This window comes from Mustela nivalis (genome assembly GCF_964662115.1).
Source record: "Mustela nivalis genome assembly, chromosome: 17".
NCBI lineage: Eukaryota > Metazoa > Chordata > Mammalia > Carnivora > Mustelidae > Mustela > Mustela nivalis.
The window spans coordinates 29250695-29274465 of record NC_139036.1 but is presented as its reverse complement, the minus strand read 5'-3'; the positions used below and the strand labels follow the sequence as shown (position 1 = coordinate 29274465).

Genomic DNA, 23771 nt, shown 5'->3' with positions numbered 1-23771 from the left:
TTTCCAAGAAAAAATGTGTCTCAGTATTAAATTGAGTTACGACTATGGAAAGAGGATTGAGTTTACACTTAATGAAAATGAATTGTATTTGTTTCAGGTTGGTGACCGTTGTTATGATGAAAAGATGTATGATGCTGCTAAACTATTGTATAATAATGTTTCCAATTTTGGACGCTTGGCATCTACCCTGGTTCATCTGGGTGAATATCAGGCAGCTGTTGATGGAGCTAGGAAAGCTAACAGTACTCGAACATGGAAAGAGGTAATCTTAACACCAGTTCGAAGAATTAAGATTCTTGGAAATCTCTTTAAATGATTAATTGAATTAACCAGCCATGTTTATATTTGTGTTTACATAATTGAAATTTTCATTATAGGTCTGCTTCGCCTGTGTAGATGGCAAGGAGTTTCGTCTTGCTCAGATGTGTGGGCTTCATATAGTAGTACATGCAGATGAATTGGAGGAACTTATCAACTACTATCAGGTAATGAACAGGGGTCTTTTATTAATTGAGAGCTATTGCTGCAGATGGTCTTATCTTTAATTGTGTATTTCCCTTATTCAGGATCGAGGCTACTTTGAAGAACTGATAACCATGTTGGAAGCAGCGCTGGGACTTGAGCGAGCTCATATGGGAATGTTCACCGAATTAGCTATTCTATATTCTAAATTTAAGCCACAGAAAATGAGGGAGCACCTGGAACTGTTCTGGTCCAGAGTGAATATTCCTAAGGTAATGCAGCTTTTAACATTGTGAGGTGGCTCTATAGCTGTAATTAAAACTTTAAAACATCTTTCCTTTTTTAGGCTTTAGCTAGAATTACAGACTCCTATCTAAAGCATTTAAGTCTTTTCTTACATAGGTGCTTAGAGCTGCAGAACAAGCTCATCTTTGGGCAGAATTGGTGTTTTTGTATGACAAGTACGAAGAATATGATAATGCCATAATTACTATGATGAATCATCCAACTGATGCATGGAAAGAAGGGCAGTTCAAAGATATCATTACCAAGGTATGTATCTTCTTCAGAAGATAGAATTTTTGAAAGGAGAAAGCTCATTAGGAAATGACTCTTAATTTACATGTGGGTTTTTCCCATTTTAGGTTGCCAATGTAGAACTATATTACAGAGCAATACAGTTCTACTTAGAATTCAAGCCTCTGTTGTTAAATGATTTGCTGATGGTGCTGTCTCCACGGTTGGATCATACTCGTGCTGTCAATTATTTCAGCAAGGTAATTTTAAAAAGTTCAGAATTTCAGGGTGGTGCCTTAGTTGGTTAAATAGCTGCCTTCAGCTTGGATCATGATCCCAGAGTCCTGGGATCGAGCCCTGTGTTGGGCTTCCTGCTCAGTGGGGACCCTGCTTCAAGAACCTCTACCACTTCCCCTGCTTATGTGTGCACGCAGGTGTGTTCTCTCTCTCTCTCTCTCTCTCTCAATCTGTGTCAAATAAAATTGGGGGACAAAAAAAAACAACAACCTTTAAGAATCTCAGCAAGGAACTAAGACATGTTGGGATAACTTTTGTTGAACGTTAAGGATATGCTCTGTTTGTAACAAAACTCCTTATTTTAAAGGTTAAACAGCTACCGCTGGTGAAACCATATTTGCGTTCAGTTCAAAACCACAATAATAAATCTGTGAACGAATCACTGAACAACCTCTTCATTACAGAAGAAGATTATCAGGTAAAACCTTTTATTTCTTGCATATATTTTCCAAGACTCGGGTTATGATTCAGTGGTTAAATTGATGTGTTTGGGTTAAAAAAAAAAGCCCAGTATCCCTTAGAATTGTAAACAGTAGGTACTTAGATGCCTGGGATCTAAATTTAGTGATGTTTTCAGGATTGATAAATCTGAGTTCTAATTGCCAAGTTTGCAGAATTTTGCTTAGATCATGTCTTAGTTGATGCTTGAGAAAAATATTGTAGTTACTTTGTTCTTAATCATCTAGATTTTAGGTGAGGTTCAAAAAGTCTTTGAACTAAAACTTACTTGGTTTTAAGTGTATTTATTCTCTGCTTTTCTTGCTCAATAGCATATTAGTATCTGTCTTTTAATAAACTTTAGCTAGGGAAGAATTTTGCAAACATAAAGTTAGAATTAAGGTAGGGGTGCCTGGGTGGCTCAGTGGGTTAGGCCTCTGCCTTCAGCCCAGGGCATGATCTCAGGGTCCTGGGATCAAGCCCCACATTGGGCTCTCTGCTCAGCTCTCTGCTCAGGAGCCTTCTTCCCCCTCTCTCTGCCTGCTTGTGATCTCTGTCTGTCAAATAAATAAATAAAATCTTAAAAAAAAAAATTAAGGTTAAGTTTGTTCCCTTTTTTTTTCTCTTACTATTAGTGTGATGGGTTCAGATCTCATGTTAATCTGTATTCCTAAGTTCCATGTTTAATTGTATCAGGAGTTTCTCTAAAGCAAAGAATCTTATCCTCCAAATTATAAATCCTCCCATTTTCGTTAACTGTTCAAGTTCTTGATACTGAAAACCTTGGAGAAAATTGCACGTTTAGAAATTCTACATTTTTTATAGTACCTTTTATAAATTTTATAGTGCCTTTGAGGACATTGTTATACAGTCAGATCAAAGAATCTCCGTACTTGTTCAGCTTGCAACTTTCAGGCCTGAGGCTTGAATCTAGGCTGTTGTATTATAAGAAGGCTCATTGATCAAGTTGTATTTTAGACACATATCATACAGTATATCGGTCAAGTCAGACACAGTAATGACTTCTTGATAAAAAATGATGGAACAAGTTTTAAACTAAAACTGATTTGGCATTGGATTTTTTTGTTTTTTAAAGGCTCTGCGAACATCAATAGATGCTTATGACAACTTTGACAATATCTCACTTGCTCAACGTTTGGAAAAACATGAACTCATTGAGTTCAGAAGAATTGCTGCTTATCTCTTCAAAGGCAACAATCGCTGGAAACAGAGTGTAGAGCTGTGCAAGAAAGATAGCCTGTACAAGGTGGATAAAGTTGGTGGGGGCAGCCCTATTAAATCAAGAACTGGATGATCTGTTTTAACTCTAAGAATGTTATATTTGAAGTGATTATGGTCTATACAAGTATCAGTGTATGAAAATTGCCTTTAATCCCCCATTTGAGGGGGATGGTAATTAAGTCATTTTCTTGATTCTGAGGGTCATCTTCTGTTTGTGTCAAATCTCTGTTTAAAAAACAAAAAAGTCACCTTGTCATATTTTCTTTCAAGAAATCAATTTTGAATGTTTTCTTCCCTCATTGTATTACTCGTTTTGCCAGTTTATTACATTTGAGTTTAATGTTTGACCTTCATCCTTTCCTTTGAATAGGATGCAATGCAGTATGCCTCTGAATCTAAAGATACTGAGTTGGCTGAAGAACTCCTACAGTGGTTTTTGCAGGAAGAAAAAAGAGAGTGCTTTGGAGCTTGTCTTTTTACCTGTTATGATCTTTTAAGGCCAGATGTTGTCCTGGAAACTGCATGGAGGCACAATATCATGGATTTTGCCATGCCCTATTTCATCCAGGTCATGAAGGAATACTTGACAAAGGTAATGGTGCCCCTTAGTATACTCAGAACTATTTATCTCAAGGATTTGTAAAATTCCACATGCAGATTTATTTTTTTCAAATGTTTTTTTCTCTAGTAGAAGTGTTAAGTCATTTGGTTGTCATAAAATATTTTTATTCTTCAGTAATTTATAATGTCTGACAAATGACATTGAATGGAAAAGGGATCTCAAACATAACTTGTCAGAATGTTTACCCTTCACGTATTTCTGAGGGTGAATAGTGTTACTTCTATATTGTATGTTTGGGTTTTTTTAAACATCTACTAAAAAGATTTTTTTCCCCCCAGAAATAACCTCTTCCTCAAATCAGTTCTTATAACTCAGATATCCATAACTTAGTAGTGTAGATTCCCTTTTATTTGGTTGCTTCTTGACTTTAATATATCTGCCTGTTTTCTTCTGGGGAAGCAAAATCTATATTCTTAACATCCCATTGATCTTCTGGTAGTACATTTTGGTAGCTTAACCCCTAATTTAAAAATATAGCAGGTTAATAATTAACAACATATTACCTAAAAATGCATTAAACAAGCCTTGGGTATAATCATCTTACAAAATTCACTTAATGTACCTTTTCGATGTCATAATTTTTTTTTACTTACTTGATCCTCAACAGTTACTAGCTTTTTTACTGTAGAACATTTTTAAATGGTCCAAGGGATCCATTTGTTAAAACTTATTAAAATCAGTCTCACATCTGACTCTTCAGCATGTCTGAGTAAAGGGGGGGAAAAAAGTACTGCTAATGACCCCTATATGAATATTTCCTTAGGGTGCCATCTAAGTAGATACCATTGTGTTGAGTCATAATTTTATAAGAATTAGCATTTTTGGTATAAAAACTGCTTGAAGTCCAGTGTAAGAAAACGTTTGCCTTATATTAGCCATAGATGAGAATAGCTTCTTTTCATATGCATAATGCCAACTTAAGAGACCTGGCTCTAAGCTGCTGTTAACCGAAATGCTGTAAGTTTTACTAGCGATTAAGCTGCTTTCTATCACACTGACTCTAGCATAAATTCTTCTGCAATAAGCTCTGAAGTTTAAAAAAAAATCCTAAATTTTGCTTCCAGTATGCCCTTTATTTTCACTTTTCTCATGCCTTTTTTAGTGGTTAGTTGTTTCTCCCCTAAACCTTTGTTGCTGATTCTACCTTTTTATGCTCAATATGGAATTTGATTTTTTTTCTAAGCTGCACCTTCTGAATTCCTTTGCAGGTTGATGCAATAAAGGAAAAGGTGAAAGTTGATTCTTTTCCATCTTTAAGTCTGGAGGACTAAGTCTAAGGAATTTGCATGATTTTTTTTCCTTCCTTTTCTACACTGCTGCTGCTGCTTTTTCCCCCAAATAAATTTTCACTAAAGCCTCTGCAAGTCCCTTGAAACATAACTATAATAGAGCTGTAGGACATTAGTAGATGTTTGCTACTAATCGGCTAATAGGCTTTAGGAAGGGCAGGAGGCTAATCAGTAGTTGGTTCACAGTCTCTCTTAAATATATTATTAAAAACCGAGCCTGGTGAGTTTCCATATTAATTCCAAAGTTTCAGGAAATTTCTCTTCCCTGTCAGGGTATCTGGACCATAATAGGATTTTCTTAATACTCTAAATAAATTTAAGCAGCCTCTGGTTTTATTTTGTGAGCTTTGCCTGACAGTTGTTGAATTTATATATGTATATATATGCCCTAAAAGGTTTTTGGGGTTTTTTTTTTGGTATTGAAGGACTGTGATCCAGTTTCTGATCTCTTGATTCTTACTAATTTTTTGCTGAAAGTAGATACAAGAGATACTAGCTGCTTCCGAAGAGACTTTCCTCATGTTTCTCCAGGTGTCCAGTTCTTATGGTGCTAGTCCATTTTCAAGAAGAATCAAAACTTTTTTAATCATGAGAGTAGCTTGCTATAATTGTTGCTAAGCAACATGGATTATTTCTGTATATAATGAAGCAATATTAACTTCTTCCTGTAATAAGGCACACCTCTGAAGCTACCTAAAATTTGCTGTTACTCATCCGTTGGCTTGTCCAAGGTCAAATTTAGGCACCTTTTTGGTTGCTGCTTCCTTCATTGGCTTGTCTCCATCCCAGTGTAAATGAAACAAACTATGACTGGTATCAAATTGTTGTACTAAAAGGGTGGGAAGGTAAAGGAGAGTTGAAACAAATTTGAAAGACTTTGGGTGGGGGACAATGCCTTGGCATTGTGTTGAACCAAACTGGAATCACCATTGGAACTTACGGCAAACCTGAGTAAAATGCATTGTGTGTGAGGCCCTTCAGCAGCTAGTAAAGCAAGGCAGTTAGAAAGCGTGTGTGTGAAAAACAGGTAATTGAACTGCAGTGTTATGCATTGTTTTAAATCAAGCATGTACAACAGTCATTGCAATTACATCATACTACTTTTGAAACTCTTAAAGCATTGCTGTGGGCTGTGTGTGTTTCCTTGAGAGCCTGTATAGCAACAGTCATCTTCAGATCTCACTTCTTGCTTCAGTACTTTTGCCTTTTTTTCATGCACACATACACCAAAATAACTGACTGCATGTTAACTTTTCCTCTGCAGCATATTGCAGTCTTTGTGGAAAAGCCTTTTACATTATAGTGAATTTTTAATAGTACAGATGGAACTGAACTCAGTGACATGCTTATCTTTGTTTTTCTTTTTAAATCCAAGGATCAGAAACTTTTGTTACAGCTCTTAACAAAAGCTTATGTTCATTAAAGCCTTCTCTGCTTTTCTTTTTTGAGCAATCTAAATTGGGTCAGTGGAAACAAAAATTAGATGTTGCTGTGCCAGAGGCTGTCCCATTATATAGAAAAATAAATTTTTTGCTTAATTTGATGCTATTCCTTCAGAGTTACTATTTTTTGTTCTTTCCCCCCATGCCCAACCTGTCTGTGACCATGCCTGGGCATTGTGGTATTGCTAGCTTTTCTTCTAAGTCTTTAATGTGTACTACTTTAATAGGATGTCTTTCTTGAACATTTGATTTAGGTTCACCTCTGACATTAATGTTTAAACATGTGTTCCCTTCAGATTCTTTTCCTTGAAAGTCTGGAAATGTATTATGCAGTGGTGACTTTTTTTTTTGTTGGTGTTTCATTTTTCTTCTAATAACTTGGAAGTTATTTACACTCATCCATGTATTTTTTTGTATAACCTCTTTAGCTCACTCTTGGATACTGTTTAGTTAGCAAAACCCTATCTGACCCTGATGGCACAGACTGTGCTTCATAGTATACAGCTGAAATAATTTTTAAGCTTGAATGCCAAATATTGGGTATTTCTCATGGTACTTCTATTCCATAGTTGTTTTTAATTCAATACAGGGGTAATTTGTAACACTGAACACATAGGCCATGAAATAGGAAAACGGCATACAAAAGCATAATCAGTCCATTTTCCAAGTGTAGAAAAATGACATTTTATCTGAAGGTATCTAGGGTGTGTACCCCAACTTTTCTCAGATTATTCTCTGATAAACTAGAATGGATTTGATTTACATTTATAATATTTAATATGGGACAAAATATGTATAAAATACTGTCCTGACCTTAATAACCTATGTAAAGACTCACACATGCATTTTTAAATCATTTCAAATAGAAACTACAGGCTACTTTAACCTTTTTAGGACCCGGTCTTTATAATTTTTCACTAAAGTCTGCATGTCTTTTTTTGTGATTTTCACTGTTTACCTTTTTTAAGAATACGCCATGACCATTCATTAAAAGTTTTTCCTGCACTCTGCCCCCCATCTCACCCAACACACTTAGGACTTGGAAAACCACGAGTAATAGATAACATCAAAATTTGAAGTTTTAGTTTTACCTCAGGTATAATGATAGACTTTTTAAAATATAGTTTAAAAGACAAATATAATTTAAAATGTAGGTGGAAGTTGTATAGTAGACATCCCATAAGCCCTCTGTCCTAATAACATTTCTCCCCAATTTTTCACAGAATAACAGAACCAAATCCTGTTAGTCCTAGAATAAATTTTGCAGAAAATCTTATTCAGTTATCATTATACAGACAGGAAATTTGAGGATTGGTGTAATGGTCTGCCAGGGTCACTCAACTAGTTTGTGGAAGGACCTATGTACTCCAGCTCCTTTCTTTCACTTTTTTAAAAAACTTTTTTAAACATTCGGACTCCTACAGTATTAGTTCTTTCTGATACTATCCACTTTTATTTAGAGTAGTTAGAATGTAATAGCCATTTACTACTTTAATTAAAAGCAAAAAAATTCTTCCTCTAAGACACTGGGGCAAAAATTAGGCATTCCTACTACTATTTCTACTTCTTAGAAAATAGAGCATTAGAACATGCAGCCTGTCTTTATCAAACAGTGGAATATGGGGCCACTTCGTGTCTTAAACTTCAGTCTGCACCTGTAACAGTATCAGCAGAAACTTTGCACACTTGGCAAAAGATAGCTTATTCCAAATGAGCATTTGTCCAATCATTAACTCATTTACTTCTTTGAATATCTTTTCCTTTGGGGAGGGAAGTTTTGCCTGGTCATGAGTTCATTATTATTACCTTTGACATGGTTTAAACTTCATTTGAAAAAGTGGTTCCTTCTCGTTACTTCCCTCCCTCAGGCTGGCTGCATCCTAGCATGCCCAGTTTTAGCCTGGCGTGAGCTTTTATGGCATTTATAAATCCCTCCTTTCTGAGGGTTTATAATGACAGTGCTAAAAATCACCTTGACTGAACTGTGAACATTGCCAATGAATTTGAGGGGGCCTGAGAATGTTCTTTAGTCTGTTTTATTTTGACAAAATTTAACATACTAAGGCTTTTCCACTTTCTGCCATAAACCTAGGTTTGTAATACTTTTGAGGTGCTAAGTAACATTACCTGTTTTTCTCCAGGTGGATAAATTAGATGCTTCAGAGTCACTGAGAAAAGAAGAAGAACAAGCTACAGAGACGCAACCTATTGTTTATGGTAATCTTGCTCTCTTTGTTTAACCCCACAGAAAAGTATTAGGCAGACACTTTCATTCTCTAGGGATCCTACCTCAAAACAGAAATACAGTAAGTTTCTAAAGTGCAAAAGGCTCACTGAGTTTAGGAATAATTTTGCCATCTTTTTCTGAAAACAGTCTTAAAGCAGACTTTGAAATTGTTGATTAAGGTCATCTTAAATGCAAAGACAATATTAAAAACCAGTTACTTAAGATCATAACTTTAATTTTCCTATTGCCTGCTCACTGATTGATTTGTAAATTACTAAGAAATATTAATGAGTTCAGTTTTCAGAAATGCAGAAAGAAGAGAACATGCCAAGGGTGTCTTTATTGTGCTTTTCATAAAGAGTACATCTTTAAGTTCTAACCAGGGCAGAGAACTGGGTTATTTCCATTTGAGGACTTTCCAGAGAGAGAGGATCTTGAGACTCTCTGTCAATATTGAAGGCAGTTTAATTTCTTCTATGTGCAAGTCTGAGCTACTTCCCCTTTCCCTTTTACTCTTGGTGAGCATACTCATTTGAACAATTAATTAATTAGGTAGCTATAAATTACAGAACTATAACCAGGTGTTCTTTGGAGGAAAGCATAAAATTGTGACCACCTTGCTAAAGGAAATGATAAACTACAAATCTGTTATGACAGTTATCTCCTTTTTATTATATATTAAAAGGATTCCAGGAATTTAGAGAACTGTGTGGTTTTGATAAAGTTGGAGAAGATAAATCTAAAAGATTAAAGATGATTAGATTAAAGCAGGTTAAAAGATTAGAGCAAGATGTTTGACATATTTGAGATAGGAAACACAGTATCCCATAATACTTTGGGGGTACCTACTGAATTTGGCTTATCTTCAGAGCGTTTAAATGGAGAGTTGGTCTAGGCAGTTGAAAATTTCAGCATTAAGGTTAAAAGTGATTTTTACAAACTGCTGATTTCCAAAAAGAATTTACTCACAAACAACAATTTTCCTTGTTCATAAAAAAAAGACACGAGGTCACTTGTCTGAGAGAGAAACCTTGCACTAGGTTTACATTCATTTGGGGGCTTAAATCTACTTCTTATGTGGGGGAGTGAGTAGAGATATTATGTTGTTTTCTCCCTTTAAATAAGACGGGTTTTCTACAGGTTGTTTTCTTTTTGTGGCCAACCACTACTTAAAATACTTAAGAGTGTTGGGGCGCCTGGCAGGCTTAGTCAGTAGAGACTGCTACTCTTGAGCTCAGAGTTGTGAGTTTGAGCCCCACTTTTGGGGGGATAGTTTACTTAAAATTTTTTTTTTTTTAAATGAAGTACAAGTACATAAGAGCATTAACAGTATTTGAAACAGGGTGTATACTCTTTAACTATTCATACCTAATGTATATTTCTGTCTTATTTTTGTTTTAATTAGTACTAGATTCTTTGCTAGATATACATTAGATTATCATTTTATTACTACTTAGATATGTTTAAAGCAGTTTTCTTGGTTTTTTTTTTTTTTTTTTAAAGATTATTTATTTATTTTAGAGAGAGGGAGAGATCTCTCTTGCATGCCAGCAGGGGCAGGGGTAGAGGGAGAAGGAGAGAGAATCTTAAGCAGGACTCCCTGATAAGTGCATAGCCCAGCTTCGGGGCTCCCACAACCTTACAATCATGACCTGAGAGTCAGGAATCAAACGCTAACCTACTGAGAGGCTCAATCAGGAATTTAAATCAGAAACCTAAATCAGAAATTTTATTTTTTTAAAGATTTTACGTTTTTATTTGACAGAGAGATCACAAGCAGGCAGAGAGAGAGGAGGAAGCAGGCTCCCTCCTGAGCAGAGATCCCGATGTGGGGCTCGATCCCAGGACCTGAGATCATGACCTGAGTGAAAGACAGAGGCTTTAATCCACTGAACCACCCAGGAACCCCTAAATCAGAAATTTAAATCTAACTTTAAAAGTTCATCTGTGAGAAAAACACGTCTATTAAAAAAAATTAAGCTTTTCTAGGCTTATATATTGTCACCCTAACAGTTGTTGAGCGACTGCCTTTGGCTCAGAGTGTTGGGATCAAGCCCTGCATCGGGCTCTCTGCTCACTGGGAGGCCTGCTTCTCCCTCTCTCTCCCACTCCCCTTGCTTGTGTTCCCTCTCTCACTCTCTCTGTCAAATAAACAAACATAAAATATAAAAACAAAGAAACAAAAAAACGTGTTAAATAATGTATGAGTACCATGGAGTGATGAGCTTATTGGCAGCTGTCTTGCTCAGTCATGTCTGGCATGTCTGTGTATATTGCTTTACATGAAATGAAATAACATAGTTACTGTTATAGTTCTGTCCTCTGCCCTAAATTGTTGGCTTTTTAGGCAGAACCCTTCTTATTAAGGTGATTGTCATGCCAAAATTGTGATAGTCAAAAGAGCCACCACAAAACTCATTCTAAGTTGTGATTATATTGTTAAGAGTGTGTGAGATTAGAGTGTGATAGTCTTACAGTGCTAACAATTTCTCCCACCCCCTGCCTCCCCACCCTCTGACCCTTCATGTTTTTCTTCTCTAGGTCAGCCCCAGTTGATGCTGACAGCAGGACCCAGTGTTGCAGTCCCTCCCCAGGCACCTTTTGGCTATGGTTATACTGCACCACCCTATGGGCAGCCACAGCCTGGCTTTGGGTACAGCATGTGAGACAGAAAGCTGATCCTGTAGTCGCATATTTTCTTACTGAAACATCGTCTCTACTGCTTCTCAGTTTATAACGGGGAAAACAGGCACATGTTCTTGTAACCTTTATTTCATGAAGGACTACTTTGTTTCTAACTATAAACTCGGATCACCTGTGTTAAAAGCTTATTTCACATTCCGCATCATTTTAGAATTTATTTTCAAAGGGGAATAGTTTCAATGTTTTATTCACTCGGGCTTTTTTTTTTTCTTCCCCCTCATACTTTGAAGAACTGCTTAATACTCAATCTGTTGTGAAGAATCTGATTTGCACTCTGTAGTGTTTAAAGAGAAAAAAACTCTAATATTGATTCTCTTAAATTTAGTGTATGTAAACAGCTTTCGATATGTATTGTCTAAATGCATTTAAATCTCTTTACTTAAAAGCTACAGCAAAAATATTGGTATGTGACCATGTAAGACTGTCAATGCCAACAAAGACAACACTAATCAGCATATCCTACATTGGATTGCAGTGCTCTCCAAATTATTTGAAAAATGCATTACAGACAACCTGCCTGACTTTTAAATGAGCATAAAAGGCCCTTTAACCTATGCAGGATTCCTCATTATGCATATAGAAAATGCTAGTGTGTTTTTGCTCACTTCATATGTAACAGGTGCCCTTATGTTGTGCTGTATCCTGTGCTTTTTCTGTGGGACCATTCCATTCAGGAACAAAGCGCACCATGATTCCAATCTGTGTGTATTTACTAACCCTTCCCTGAGGTTTGTGTATGTTGGATATTGTGGTGTTTTAGATCACTGAGTGTACAGAAGAGAGAATTCAAACAAAATATTGCTGTTCTTCAGTTTTGTTTGTGGAATTTGAAATTACTCAAATTTAAAATAAATTACTGGACTGTGGAAATAACACGTAGAATGGCAGTTTTAATTAAATACCTCTCAAACTTTAACCAAAAGAACTGTGGTTGTCATAGTTTCATACTGAAAACTGAGGCATGGTACAGTGAGGTAGGAGCACAGAAGCAGAGTGAGCATTGGGACCTGTGGAAACACAGCGTTATATTGTGTGCATTCCTGTAGTTAATAAGGTACATGTAGTCTGAAGAAACAGCACTGTAGTGGGCTACATTTTGGCTATCTCCCATCATTTTCACCAAGGTGGTACCTTAGGTTTTTATCTAAGCATTTCACTTAAATATACAGATATGGATGTTTTATTAACTTGAAATAAAAATATGTAAGCGTGTAATTAACATACTGCCCCTAAGGGCCCCCAAATTATGGGTACTTTGTTTTTTAACTGGTGTTTGAATTCAGCCTTTTTTGTTTATGGCTGAGAATGTTACTTTTGTTTATTTCATTGTTAATCCTCAATAGAGTTAGAGAGCCCTCACCTAGCCTTGTGTTGTCCTATAATTCTCTAGGTAAGGCAGATGACCATCAGCTGCATGGAAGGCTTTTTTTGAAACTTGGAACCCCTGCCCTTTTCCACTTGTAATCATCCCTTATTTTCCTATCAAAAATTAAAGTATTAGCTGTTAAATACCTTTCCTTTTCTGGTTTGTCAAACTGAAAACATCCGGCTATACTTAAGTTTCTGTAGGATCTCTGCACTTAACCCCCTTTTATTGTTATCAAAATCATGAGGGAGAATAGCAATGGTCCCTGGAAGTTTGTTCTTTTCAGAGTCAAGATTTGTTTTTCTGAATCTTTCCTGTACTTTGAATCAGGTGGGGGTTTTGTTTTTCCAGTGGAATAATTCATCTCTTTTCCTTAAGTTAAATATTTAGTAAAGGTTTTCTTATAACCTTAAGAATTAAAAAAAACAAAAAACCCAACAACCGTGTTCTAAAATGTGATACTACGTCCAATGAAACAAAGTTGCTGCATCAACCATCCCTAATGGGCTAATTACAGGCTGTTACAGAAACTGTAGCAGTGCATGACAAAGGTTCAAATCCTGAGCAAGCTGAACATCTGAACATGTTCCCTCTTGTGTATGTTAACATGATGAGTACTTTCCAGAATTATTTTCAGGAGTATGTTTAAATCACACTGCCTACCTACCTCTCGACTTGGCAGTAAAGTATTATACAGTAAGTGGTAGAACAAATTGGTAATAAACTTTATTTTAAGGTGTCTTCCCGAACATTACTCTGAATAGGTGGATGGTCTGGGAAAAGAACTAAAAACAGAGTATTAAGAGTTCTTACAATTCTCAAATTTAACTGAAACGGAAGGGAAGAAGGGAAAGAGATTTAATGGGAAACCTCTCTGGAGGTAAACATGTTTTCAATGATCTTTCACTCTACTATCCAAATACAGCCATTGTACCAAAAATATCTTACTTGTTGATAATTATTTCAACATAGACATTAGACATCATACAACATATTCAACAACAGGAACAAACTGACATGATCTCCAGGTAGGGCTGCTTGAACTTTCTGTGAATTGATTTAGTCACGTAGACATTGTCACACTAGTGGTTCTCAAACTTAAGATCCTTTTATACTCTTAAATTATGAAGATCCCAAAGAGCTTTAGTTTAAGTGGAATTGTGAGTCTTGATATTTACTGTATTAGTAATTAAAACATTTTAAAATTTAATTCATTTAAATATAACTTAAACTCATTGCCTGTTAACCAACCATAATTCTCAAAACAAGTAAAAGTGGCATGGCACTGTTTTTTACAAGTCTCTTCAAAGTTCATCTTCACAGAGGACAGCTGGATTCTCATATTTGTTTCTATAATCAATATATTCTTTTTTAAAGTATGTGAAAAAAGTCTAGCCTCATGCAGATATGTAATTAGGAAAGGAAGGGAGTATTTTAGTAGCCCTTTGAGATACTTGTGGTTAGTTGAAATGTGGGAATCTGACTTAACACTTAACTTTTTGTGATGTTATATTAAAACCCATTAATCTCTTTATTTTGAGTGGATCTTTTTACGCATGCATGATTTGTACCTTCATGCATTGGTTATATGGAAAATACTGATTCACTAAGTTGTGCAGGTCTTCTGCATACTGACAAATAGCTTTAAAAAAATATTGTGGGGAATACTGATCTCAGAAAAATCACGAGTTTTGGGAAACTTGGGAGGAGAGGCAGATAGAAGTTTTCTAGAATACTGTCAGTTGTTTTCCTTAAAATGATTGAGTCATTTAATTTATGAGGAAATCCCTGCCAAACATCAAGGCCTGGATGAGTGAGTAGTTTGTCAGTTCTTGCAAGTAAAAATCTTCTATGACAAAGGCTGCTAGTTCAGCTCACAACTCAGTCACCCATTTTTTTTCCAAGACAACATTCATACTTCAGTGTGTATCAGAAGTACTTAATATTACAGAGAATATTAAGACAAATACACAAAGTTTAGGGTCAAATTCAGTACTTTTTTGGACTGCTTTATCAAGGACATTAAGTGAACTTTTTTTTTGTTTAAAGATTTTATTTATTTATTTGTCAGAGAGAGAGTGAGCAAGCACAGGCAGGCAAAGTCAGAGGGAGAAGCAGGCTCCCCATGGAGCAAGGAGCCCGATGTGGGACTCGATCCCAGGACGCTGGGATCGTGACCTGAGCTGAAGGCAGCTGCCCAACCAACTGAGCCACCCAGATGTCCCAGAACCTTTTTTTTTTAACGGTGGGTGTAGGGCAGTGAAGTACTACTTGTATAGGTAGGATGCTCCTGCCTCGATTTGTGAAAGGTCCCAACAGTTTTACCCACCTTTGCAAATGTCAGCACAGTATAGTATTATGAAAATAGTTTTGACCCCAGGAAGTATCTTAAGGACCCTATGGGCTCTGTAGAGTATACCCTGAGAACTATAAGATTAAGTACCCTGTAAAACAAATACTAAGTATAGGTGAACTAGGAAATAAGCATAATATATTTCCAGATTTACTAGAATTTGTGTACAATTCATCCTAGTAGATATGTCATGACTTCTTACAATTACTTGAGTCAGCCACAGCAGGCCATCCTGTTGGGAATGCACGGTCTTTGAACTTGGGAGTCACAGTCTCTGAAGCAAGCCTCAGAACCTGAGCAGAACCATGCATTTATGATGGAGTTCTCTTCATCTCAGTTACATGCTATTGCATCACTTTTGAATCTAGTATAAACATTCTATTTAGAAGCAGTTGCTACTGTGGCATCATTTGCAGATGCGATTTCTCCTGTGCTGTCATATGCCAGCATAAACTCTATAAAATTGACTAAATATTAGAACTAAAACTGGCTGCAGTAATCTTTGGTGTTCTGCCCTGACTCCACTGACATTGGACCTTGAAGTTGTGTTACCGTGCTGCTTATGTTGAAGTTAAATGCTAACTAATGCAAACTGTCAAAATTAACCTTGAAGAGCTACTTAATGTGCACCTGTTACCAAAACGCTCTCTGGCATCATCAGTTCTTAGGGATATGCTCAATTTTAAAAATACTGTCAGGATTCCCCTAAAAGGTGGCTTTCATTCAAGAAGCTATGTAGCTTTTGGGAACTGGGACCTCCTTCATATTCTGGGCAGCTGGTTTAACAGAAATTACTGGAATTACTATCATGACAGGTATATAAAGATCAAAAGGGAGATAAAGGTGCCCTTAAATAATTATCTGGTTCTTTAAATTTTAGGTAAAGAAACAGTAGGCTGGGGGCGCCTGGGTGGCTCAGTGGGTTAAGCCGCTGCCTTCGGCTCAGGTCATGATCTCAGAGTCCTGGGATCGAGTCCCGCATCGGGCTCTCTGCTCAGCAGAGAGCCTGCTTCCCTCTCTCTCTCTCTGCCTGCCTCTCCATCTACTTGTGATTTCTCTCTGTCAAATAAATAAATAAAATCTTAAAAAAAAAAAAACAAAACAGTAGGCTGTTGGATGACACACTATATTAACTCCACAATTACTGTAAATTCTTATGTGGGCCCAGTACTACCTTCAAAGTCCATATAAGTCACTTCGCACGTTTTTCAATACCTTTGCTATTAGAAAAGTTGGGGGAAGTAAAAGGAATTTTTATAGGCCATGGTGTAGAAGCACTGCTGAGAACCTCTGGCCAGTGTGGGTCGGGGAAATGAACATGAAGACAAGTAGATTCTATCAATGACTGTAAAACCTCAATTTTGAGACAAATCCAGAAGGTTAGATTATAAACTAATTGTGTGGGACTATACCATGATCTGTTAATGGCTTCTAGTCTTCCAAAAAGTGACGGAGGAAAACAAACTGTAGTTTTGCATCAATGGGTACACACTTGAACCCTGATCCTTCAAGGGGGTATAGCAACACTGTCTTAGGGAAGAAGAGCTATTAACACAGAGCTGATTATGCAAGAAGATGCTCTCCCCAGCACCCCTGCCCTTGTAATCCTATCTTGTGACAAGTTTCTCTCAAAAATACTTCTTGTTTTTCAAGTGGTATCACTTGAACCATCGGGATCATTTAACCAACTTTTTTTTTTTTTAAAGCCCAACATAACTGTAACTGAGCCAAGTACATAATAGAAGAACATGGAAATGGATTTTCATCTCAAAAATACTTAAGCTGGGTGGGGGAGAAATTCAGCTTTTATTATTAGAATTTAATGGTTTCAAAGCACATCATGGTGGGACCATCAAACAAAATTCCACTTAGTAAAGTTTTAGGTGGCCAGTGACTTTGTCAATTAGATCTGCTGGTCCTGGCCCAATTCCCAGCACAGTTCTAGAGCCTGGTGCAATTTGAGTACGTCCAGCATCTTGGATTAAACTTACAGTCAGTCCTAGCATTTTCGCATGGGTCAGTAATTCAACCAGAGTTTCTTCATCAGGGGCTTTGACCACTACTTTGGGCTGGCCACAGTATTCCCATTGTTTGAGCAATTCAGGGTTTCTCCTTTGAATTTGCTTGTAGGCAGAAACAGCAGCATGAGAGCACTGGGCAGCTACTTTCCCTTTTCCCATCTTTAAGTCATTTCGAACCACAAGAATCATTTTGTACTCCCCACTCTCTCCTAAGATGGATGCTTCACTTCCGGTCTCTGTGTCTGTCTTGCTCAGCGAGCTTTTGGGGATCATCCCAAAGCGTACACGGAGGCCCCAGCCCAGGCACATGCCACAAGCAACTCCGGCAGCCAAGCTAAGTGCACCAGGATGAGCCAAATATTCCATTACCAAGGATTTGGAGAGCATCTTAAAGGAAAGGGAAAAAAGTTATCACTATCTAGCAGTGAAAAGATACAGGCTTATTAGACAAATAACCTTGACAATATAAGCAGTAACGTTTTAAAACTACATGAGGTATCCAGAAAAAAAGCAAAATATATTTTGGATCTTAATGTACTGTTTTTCTCCCCTGTGTATTCTAAAAGATTCAAGAATACGGGTAAAGCAGTTTAGGTCATTTTCATTCTCAACATAAGGAGTATCTATCTTTTTCTTGGATATAATAAAGCTCTGTTCCTCAGTCTTCCCTAAGTCTTGTAGAGAGGAAGGAACTATGCCATTTTACCAAGCTGTCTAAAGAACCCAAAGAAAACGAGAATAACTCATCCCTTCTCTGCCATACAGTGCTCATTTAACTGTGTCTTCATAATCCAGTGGTTCTCAATGGGGATGGTACCAACCCCTCGGAGAAGTTTCTGGCTGTCACAACAATGGGCCTGGAGTGAGGTGCACTGCTGACATTTACTAGACTTCAGCATGGAGTGCTAAAAGTCTTACGAAGTAAAGATTCGTCTCACTGGAAATTATAGGTGAAAAATAACACCTGAGACAAGAACCCAACTTCATTATACATATGGACACAAAGTACGTTCTGCAAGGTTCTAATAGTCACTGAATTTACCAAAAGTGTAACTTTCATATAAAACAAAGGAAGATCATCCTTTGTCCTTTATATTTTAGAAATTTCTGTTCCCTCAGCAAAGCTGTTGATGATATTTGAGTCACCAATAAAACACCTGTTATCAGTCTACATTTGAGGCTATTGGACTCATAATGCTTCCATGTACAGGCACAAACAACCATCAATGTCTTCTACTGAAAGAGAAGCATTTGTATATTGAAATGTGTGGGCTATCATATTTGTGGTGCTTACAAGTAATAACCTCGATTATGCCTGCATAATCTACATGGCATATAGATGGCTGTCAAATTTCCTTTTCTCATTTATGTTAAAATTAGGACACTATATGAGTGTTTTTTAAATTGTATGGCAGGCAGACTGTAGTTTCCAATATTTTATTTCAGTATTTTATTGGAATACATTATTTCAAATATTTTAAATGAGGATGGGGTGCCTGGCTGGCTCAGTCAGTGGAGCATGTGCCTTTTAATTTCAGGGTTTTGAGTTCAAGCTCCACACCAGGTATAGCAATTACTTAAAAATAAAATCTTAGGGGTGCCTGGGTGGCTCAGTCGTTAGGCATTTGCCTCCGGCTCAGGTCCTGATCCCAGGGTCCTTGCATCAAGCCCCACAACAGGCTCCCTGCTCAGAGGGGAGTCTGCTTCTCCCTCTCACACTCCCTGTGCTTGTATTCCCTTTCTCGCTATGTCTCTCTCTGTCAAGCAAATCAAATCCTTACCAAAAAAAATCTTAAAATTTCAAAAAATAAATGAGGATAGCATAGGAGATATTAAATATTTTGAGATATAATCCACATACTACAAAATTTCCCTTTTTCTTTTTAAAAGATTTTATTTTTTTATTTGACAGACAAATCACAAGTAGGCAGAGAGGCAGGCAGAGAGAAAGGGAGGGAAGCAGTCTCCCTGCTGAGCAGAGAGCCCGATGCGGGGCTCGATCCCAGGGCCCCAGGATCATGACCTAAGCCAAAGGCAGAGGCTTTAACCTACTGAGCCACCCAGATGCCCCCCAAATTTCCCTTTTTAAAGTGTACAATTTAGTAAAATTTTTAAAAATGTATCTACAAGGTTGTGCAACCATCACCACTATCTAATCCCAGAACATTCTCAGCGCCTCAAAAAGAAACTCCTGTACCCATTAGCAGTTGCTTACCATTTTTTCCAACTCTGGGCCCCTGGCAATCACTAATCTACAAATTGCCTATTCTGGACATTCATATAAACCATAAAATATGTAGCCTTTTGTTTCAAGCTTCCATCACTTAGTATGTTTTCAAGATTCATTCATGTTGAGGCATGTATGTTCATTCCCATGTTTTTAATGCTGCTCTATTTTGCCTTTCCCAATAGTCTAGATGAGGTGAAAGTCACTTAGACAAGAGAAGTCAATGAAAAAGGAAAGAAGTAGCCAAGGCACATCTGTGTGATTTGGTGACTCACTGGAGGTCTGGTGATAGAAGAAAGGGAGAAGTTTAGAATGACCTGGATTTGAACAAGTGGAGAACAGAGGTATTATTTACTGATGAAGAGAATTGTTTTGAAGTAGCAGGTTTGAAAGCAGAAGATACTGAAATCAGTTTAGGATATATTATACATGGTTTGACCAAAAGATATCCTGGTTAGAGATATTCAGCAACAATGAAAAAGGATATACCATCTTAAAGCTCTGATGATAAGCCTAGGCCAAAAATAGAAGTTTAAGAAAACATATAACTGAAGTTACTGAAGTGGTGAAGTGGTGAAGCCACGGGACAAGTATACAGAGTGATGGAAGGGCTAAAACAGAATCCTAAGAAATGAACACTGAGGGATCAAAGGAGGGTGACATGGAATAGCCAGAGGTAGGAGGGTCACACACATTAAGTTTATTCCTTTCACTGGTGTGACATCTGGTCACAGAGCTGTACTGACAGTACTTTATGGCTCTAGATGCCTTTGCAGTCAGAAAAAAGAACATTAAATTCTTACTAAAATCTACATTATCTCATAATGTATCTATCATTTATTTACTGCACGAGGTTACACATCAACAAGACTTCTCTCTGATAATCTAACCAGACTCCAAAATGAAAAAATATTCAATTATGTAAAAATTATATGTATAACCTCCATGTCAACAATTAGAAGGATTTTTTCTACCAATTTCTAGGTTGCAAAGTAACCAAATATCTTATATATCAGATTCAGGTACTATCTAAAGAAGGTAACTGCATACATAGGACCTGTTATGTGTTGCAAAACTTACTAAACCCTTTACTTCTATTATGGTCGTTGTGAAAATAAGAAAAAGACACGAGGGCGCCTGGGTGGCTCAGTGGGTTGAACCGCTGCCTTCGGCTCAGGTCATGATCTCAGGGTCCTGGGATCGAGTCCCGCATCGGGCTCTCTGCTCGGCAGGGAGCCTGCTTCCCTCTCTCTCTCTCTCTGCTTGCCTCTCCATCTACTTGTGATTTCTCTCTGTCAAATAAATAAATAAATAAAATCTTTAAAAAAAAAAAAAAGAAAAAGAAAAAGACACGAGCCTCATTAGTAAAGACAAGAAAAATACGGATCCAACAGAAAAGCTGCTTATCTGCAGTAACATAACTAGTAAAAGTGGTATAAAGAAACTCATCTGGAGATGATGACAGAAAACTTCTCATCTTTTTAACTTTATCTAAAAACAAATATATATACCAATAGGAGTCAGCAAAAACCAAAAGCAGAAAAAGTTCCAGAAACTACCAACTTTATGCTTCTCTACCATATCTCATGAGGTCTCTAATTCTAACATGTTAATCCTAAATCTTTATTCTGTAGGATGTTCTAATCTCCTATCGGCCTGATCACATTATCATCTAACTCCTCCAAAAAGTGTTTGTCTATCCCCCTACATCCACTACAAACATATCAATAAACCCAGTGCTTGTGACCACAGTAAACAACTATTCTTAGTCTCATGGATAATCCAGAGCAATGATGGCACTGCCAAACAAACATGTCCTATAAAACCCTCCTCCTGGTGCGTTCTCATTCCTCCACCACACTAAGCCCCTTTCACCAATGCTCTCAGTCCCAACCCCTTTTGAACCACACTCCACCCATTAACCCCACTGCACTGGCTGTACCTTGGCCTTTCCAACCTAAAAAAAAGCCTTTCCAAAAATCCTCTCCCACCCTTAAACCACTGCCTGACTTTTCCTCTTCCCTTTACCTCTCAACTTCTTTAATTACCTGCCTTCCTTCCCCACTCAACTGAAATCACTAAGGAATTAAGACACTTGCTAAATGCCAAACAGAGTTGCCTCCTTTTAGGCCTCATCTTGAGCTTTCCCCACAGCTCACTGGTAACTTTTCTTTAGTTTCTTCCCTCAAATTCTTTAATCTAACTTTCACCCTATTATCATTCTATATTTCTGATAGCTTTTTCCCAGTTTCCTTTAGCTCTATGTCACTCGCCCCGATGTACACATTACCCCTGCTTATACATTTGGACCTCTTTTCACTACACCTACACTGTCCAATATAGTAGCCATCAGTCAAACATAGTTATTTAGACTTAATTAAAACTAAATAAAAATTCAATTCTTCAGTTGCACTGAACCACATTTCAAGTGCTCAACAGCTCGACAATTTAAAAGTGGCTAGCGGCCACTCTTTTCAGATCTAGAACATTTGCATGAAAGTTCTTTTGGACAGTGATGGTCTATATACTCTCTTTCCATTCAATCACTTGATATTTATGGAGGGCCTATTGTGTACCAGGTACTGTTCTGGACGCTAAAGATAGAACACTAAACAAAACAAAGTCCCACTCTTAATAGAGCTGACATCTAACAGGAGGAGAGAGAAAAGATCGTGAGATATTTATTCTTAAACTGTCATATGCTGAGGAATCCTGAAGTCTCTCTTTGGCTCCAAACGTGAGTTTCCAGATTCTGCTAGTGTACTATGAAGTAGTCTCTGTATCCTAAACTGAACTCAGTAACTTCCTTTCCCTCTCAAACTTCTTTCTTCTGTATTCTTGACTTCTGAGTAACCCTGGACTTTTTCTCCTCTGTCCTACCACATCCAGTTACCAAACCTTGTAGAATTTATCTCTGGTAAGCCTATCTCCTTACCTTTACTACCAGTGCCCTAATGATCTCTTGGCCCAAAACCTCCAAAATTAACTTCTCCTCCAACTTATCTTTCCACATTTGCTTCATGCATGTTCTAGTTCAGCCTAATCCACCTGGCATTAAAATTATACTTCTAAAGCTCAAACTTGATCCTGTCATTTCCCAGCTCAAAAAACCACGGGATAAAGGCCTAAAGAATAAGACAAATCCCTTAGCACGAATTCAAAGCACTACACAATTTTGGTTACAATCTACTTTATCCTTCTAATCTACTCTCCTGTTACACACTGTACTCTCCAGCCACACCAAATTGCTAGGTCCCTTTAAAAATCAATCTCTCCCCCCAAATTATTTTCTATAATTCTCCACCTAAATACACAAACACAACCTCTTCAGCCAGGAAGGCGTGATTCAAGTGACACCTGTTTCTGAACTCTTTATCATTCCTCAATCAATTATTTACTCCTTAGAACTGCTGTAGCAATTACACGTAACTACTGTACATCACAGTCTCGGTGTCCAGTGCTGGGGGGTGGGGTGGGGAGCGAAGGGTTAACCCGGTTAAAAGATTAAATATTTCGCTGAACACTTTGTGTTACACAGAGACACATTTTTCGGTCGTATTCGTGGAAACCTTTTCTTTTCTCCTAGGACTCAACAACTTCATACACTGTGGGTGTTCAATAAGTATTGAACAGAATGTGAGGCCCGCGCGGTATTTTCTCACATTCGGAGAGCGCGCACCGATGCTGCCTGAATGGAGGCTTTGCCTGGGAACCAGAAATTCTGGGTCCTTCTCCTTCCCAGGATCTTAGTCCCTTCTCCCAAAGGACGGCTGGCAGAACAGGAACAGAGGCTCCAACGTCTACTTGGGCGGAACAGTCTAGGGAGAAGATGAAAGGTTGGGGGAGGAGGTGTGGAATGAGGTGGGAAGAAACATTCCACGTGGAGAGAGAATGGAGAACATCCGTCTCCTCAGCTCTGTGAAGGGCCGACTTACCTAGGGAACCACCCCAACGCCTCACTCGCGCCTTCGCGTTTTTCTTTTCCGGTAGTGAACACGCTTCTACCCCGCGAGTTACCTCTTCCGGGACTCCTGGATAAGTTCCGGATCAAGAGCCTCGAATCGAACAGTCATTCTTCCTCTCGCCCCGCCCACAGGTCCTCAATCCTAAACCCGAACCGAAATCCCGCGACGATCCGCGGAGGTTGCGAAAAGGAGAGGGGAACTTTTGTCTTTTGGAGGCGGTCCCCGGAGGGGGTGGAGGGGGTGGAGAACGGACCGGAAGTGACGCCTGTGAGTTCCGGTTGGCCGGACCCCAGCGGCGGGTGTGAGAGGCGGTCTCGAGCCGCTTGCAGGATCCTGAGATCCGGAGAAGCCGGGGTCAGAGCGGGTAGGTAAGCCAGCGCGTGGAATTGGGGACGGAAGCCTGAGACTGTCCTCAGAGCTTGGCTTCTTCCGCAGCTCTGCCACTTAGACCATGCTGATCTGGGGCAACGTAATTTCGACTTCAGGCAGTGTTTTAGGGCGCTGCTGGCTCTGTGTGTCAGTCTGGCGGTAGCCAGGTTATCTGGGACACCTCTTCATGGTTGGCTACCAGTACTGTGAACCCATACACGGGTTTCCTACC

At 38.1% G+C, this 23771-nt stretch overlaps 3 protein-coding genes across 11 annotated transcripts in view; 2 read left to right on the top strand and 1 right to left on the bottom strand.

The window, feature by feature from the left end:
• Positions 1–12111, top strand: part of CLTC (clathrin heavy chain) — a 64751-nt gene extending 52640 nt beyond the window's left edge. Inside the window, exons 23-33 of one of the 2 annotated variants that reach the window (XM_082705871.1) lie at positions 98–262; positions 378–485; positions 567–734; positions 865–1014; positions 1107–1238; positions 1583–1693; positions 2810–2980; positions 3326–3547; positions 4786–4806; positions 8450–8525; positions 11077–12111. In XM_082705871.1, the coding sequence (XP_082561997.1) occupies positions 98–262; positions 378–485; positions 567–734; positions 865–1014; positions 1107–1238; positions 1583–1693; positions 2810–2980; positions 3326–3547; positions 4786–4806; positions 8450–8525; positions 11077–11201 (1449 nt within the window). In that variant the 3' untranslated portion in view covers positions 11202–12111. The remainder of the gene's footprint in view (positions 1–97; positions 263–377; positions 486–566; positions 735–864; positions 1015–1106; positions 1239–1582; positions 1694–2809; positions 2981–3325; positions 3548–4785; positions 4807–8449; positions 8526–11076) is intronic. The other variant, XM_082705872.1, reaches the window with a different exon arrangement.
• Positions 12112–16744: 4633 nt separating this feature from the next.
• On the bottom strand, positions 16745–23323 carry PTRH2 (peptidyl-tRNA hydrolase 2). Of its 4 annotated transcripts, none has more exons than XM_082705952.1 (3): positions 23141–23271; positions 22868–23023; positions 16745–17365 (listed from the first exon to the last, which is right to left on the bottom strand). In XM_082705952.1, the coding sequence occupies exon 3, from the start codon at positions 17363–17365 to the stop codon at positions 16826–16828; it is 540 nt and encodes a 179-aa protein (XP_082562078.1). In that variant the 5' UTR covers positions 22868–23023; positions 23141–23271; the 3' UTR covers positions 16745–16825. The 4 variants fall into 4 exon arrangements, with proteins under 4 accessions (XP_082562078.1, XP_082562079.1, XP_082562080.1 ...); XM_082705953.1 differs by having other exon boundaries at positions 22885–23023; positions 23141–23265; XM_082705954.1 differs by lacking the exon at positions 22868–23023 and having other exon boundaries at positions 23223–23323.
• The window catches only part of VMP1 (vacuole membrane protein 1), a 136253-nt gene continuing 135758 nt past the window's right edge, over positions 23277–23771 (top strand). The window contains exon 1 of one of the 5 annotated variants that reach the window (XM_082705938.1): positions 23277–23538. The gene's annotated coding sequence lies outside the window, so the exon portion shown is untranslated. The remainder of the gene's footprint in view (positions 23539–23771) is intronic. The other 4 variants (XM_082705935.1, XM_082705937.1, XM_082705936.1 and 1 more) reach the window with 4 other exon arrangements.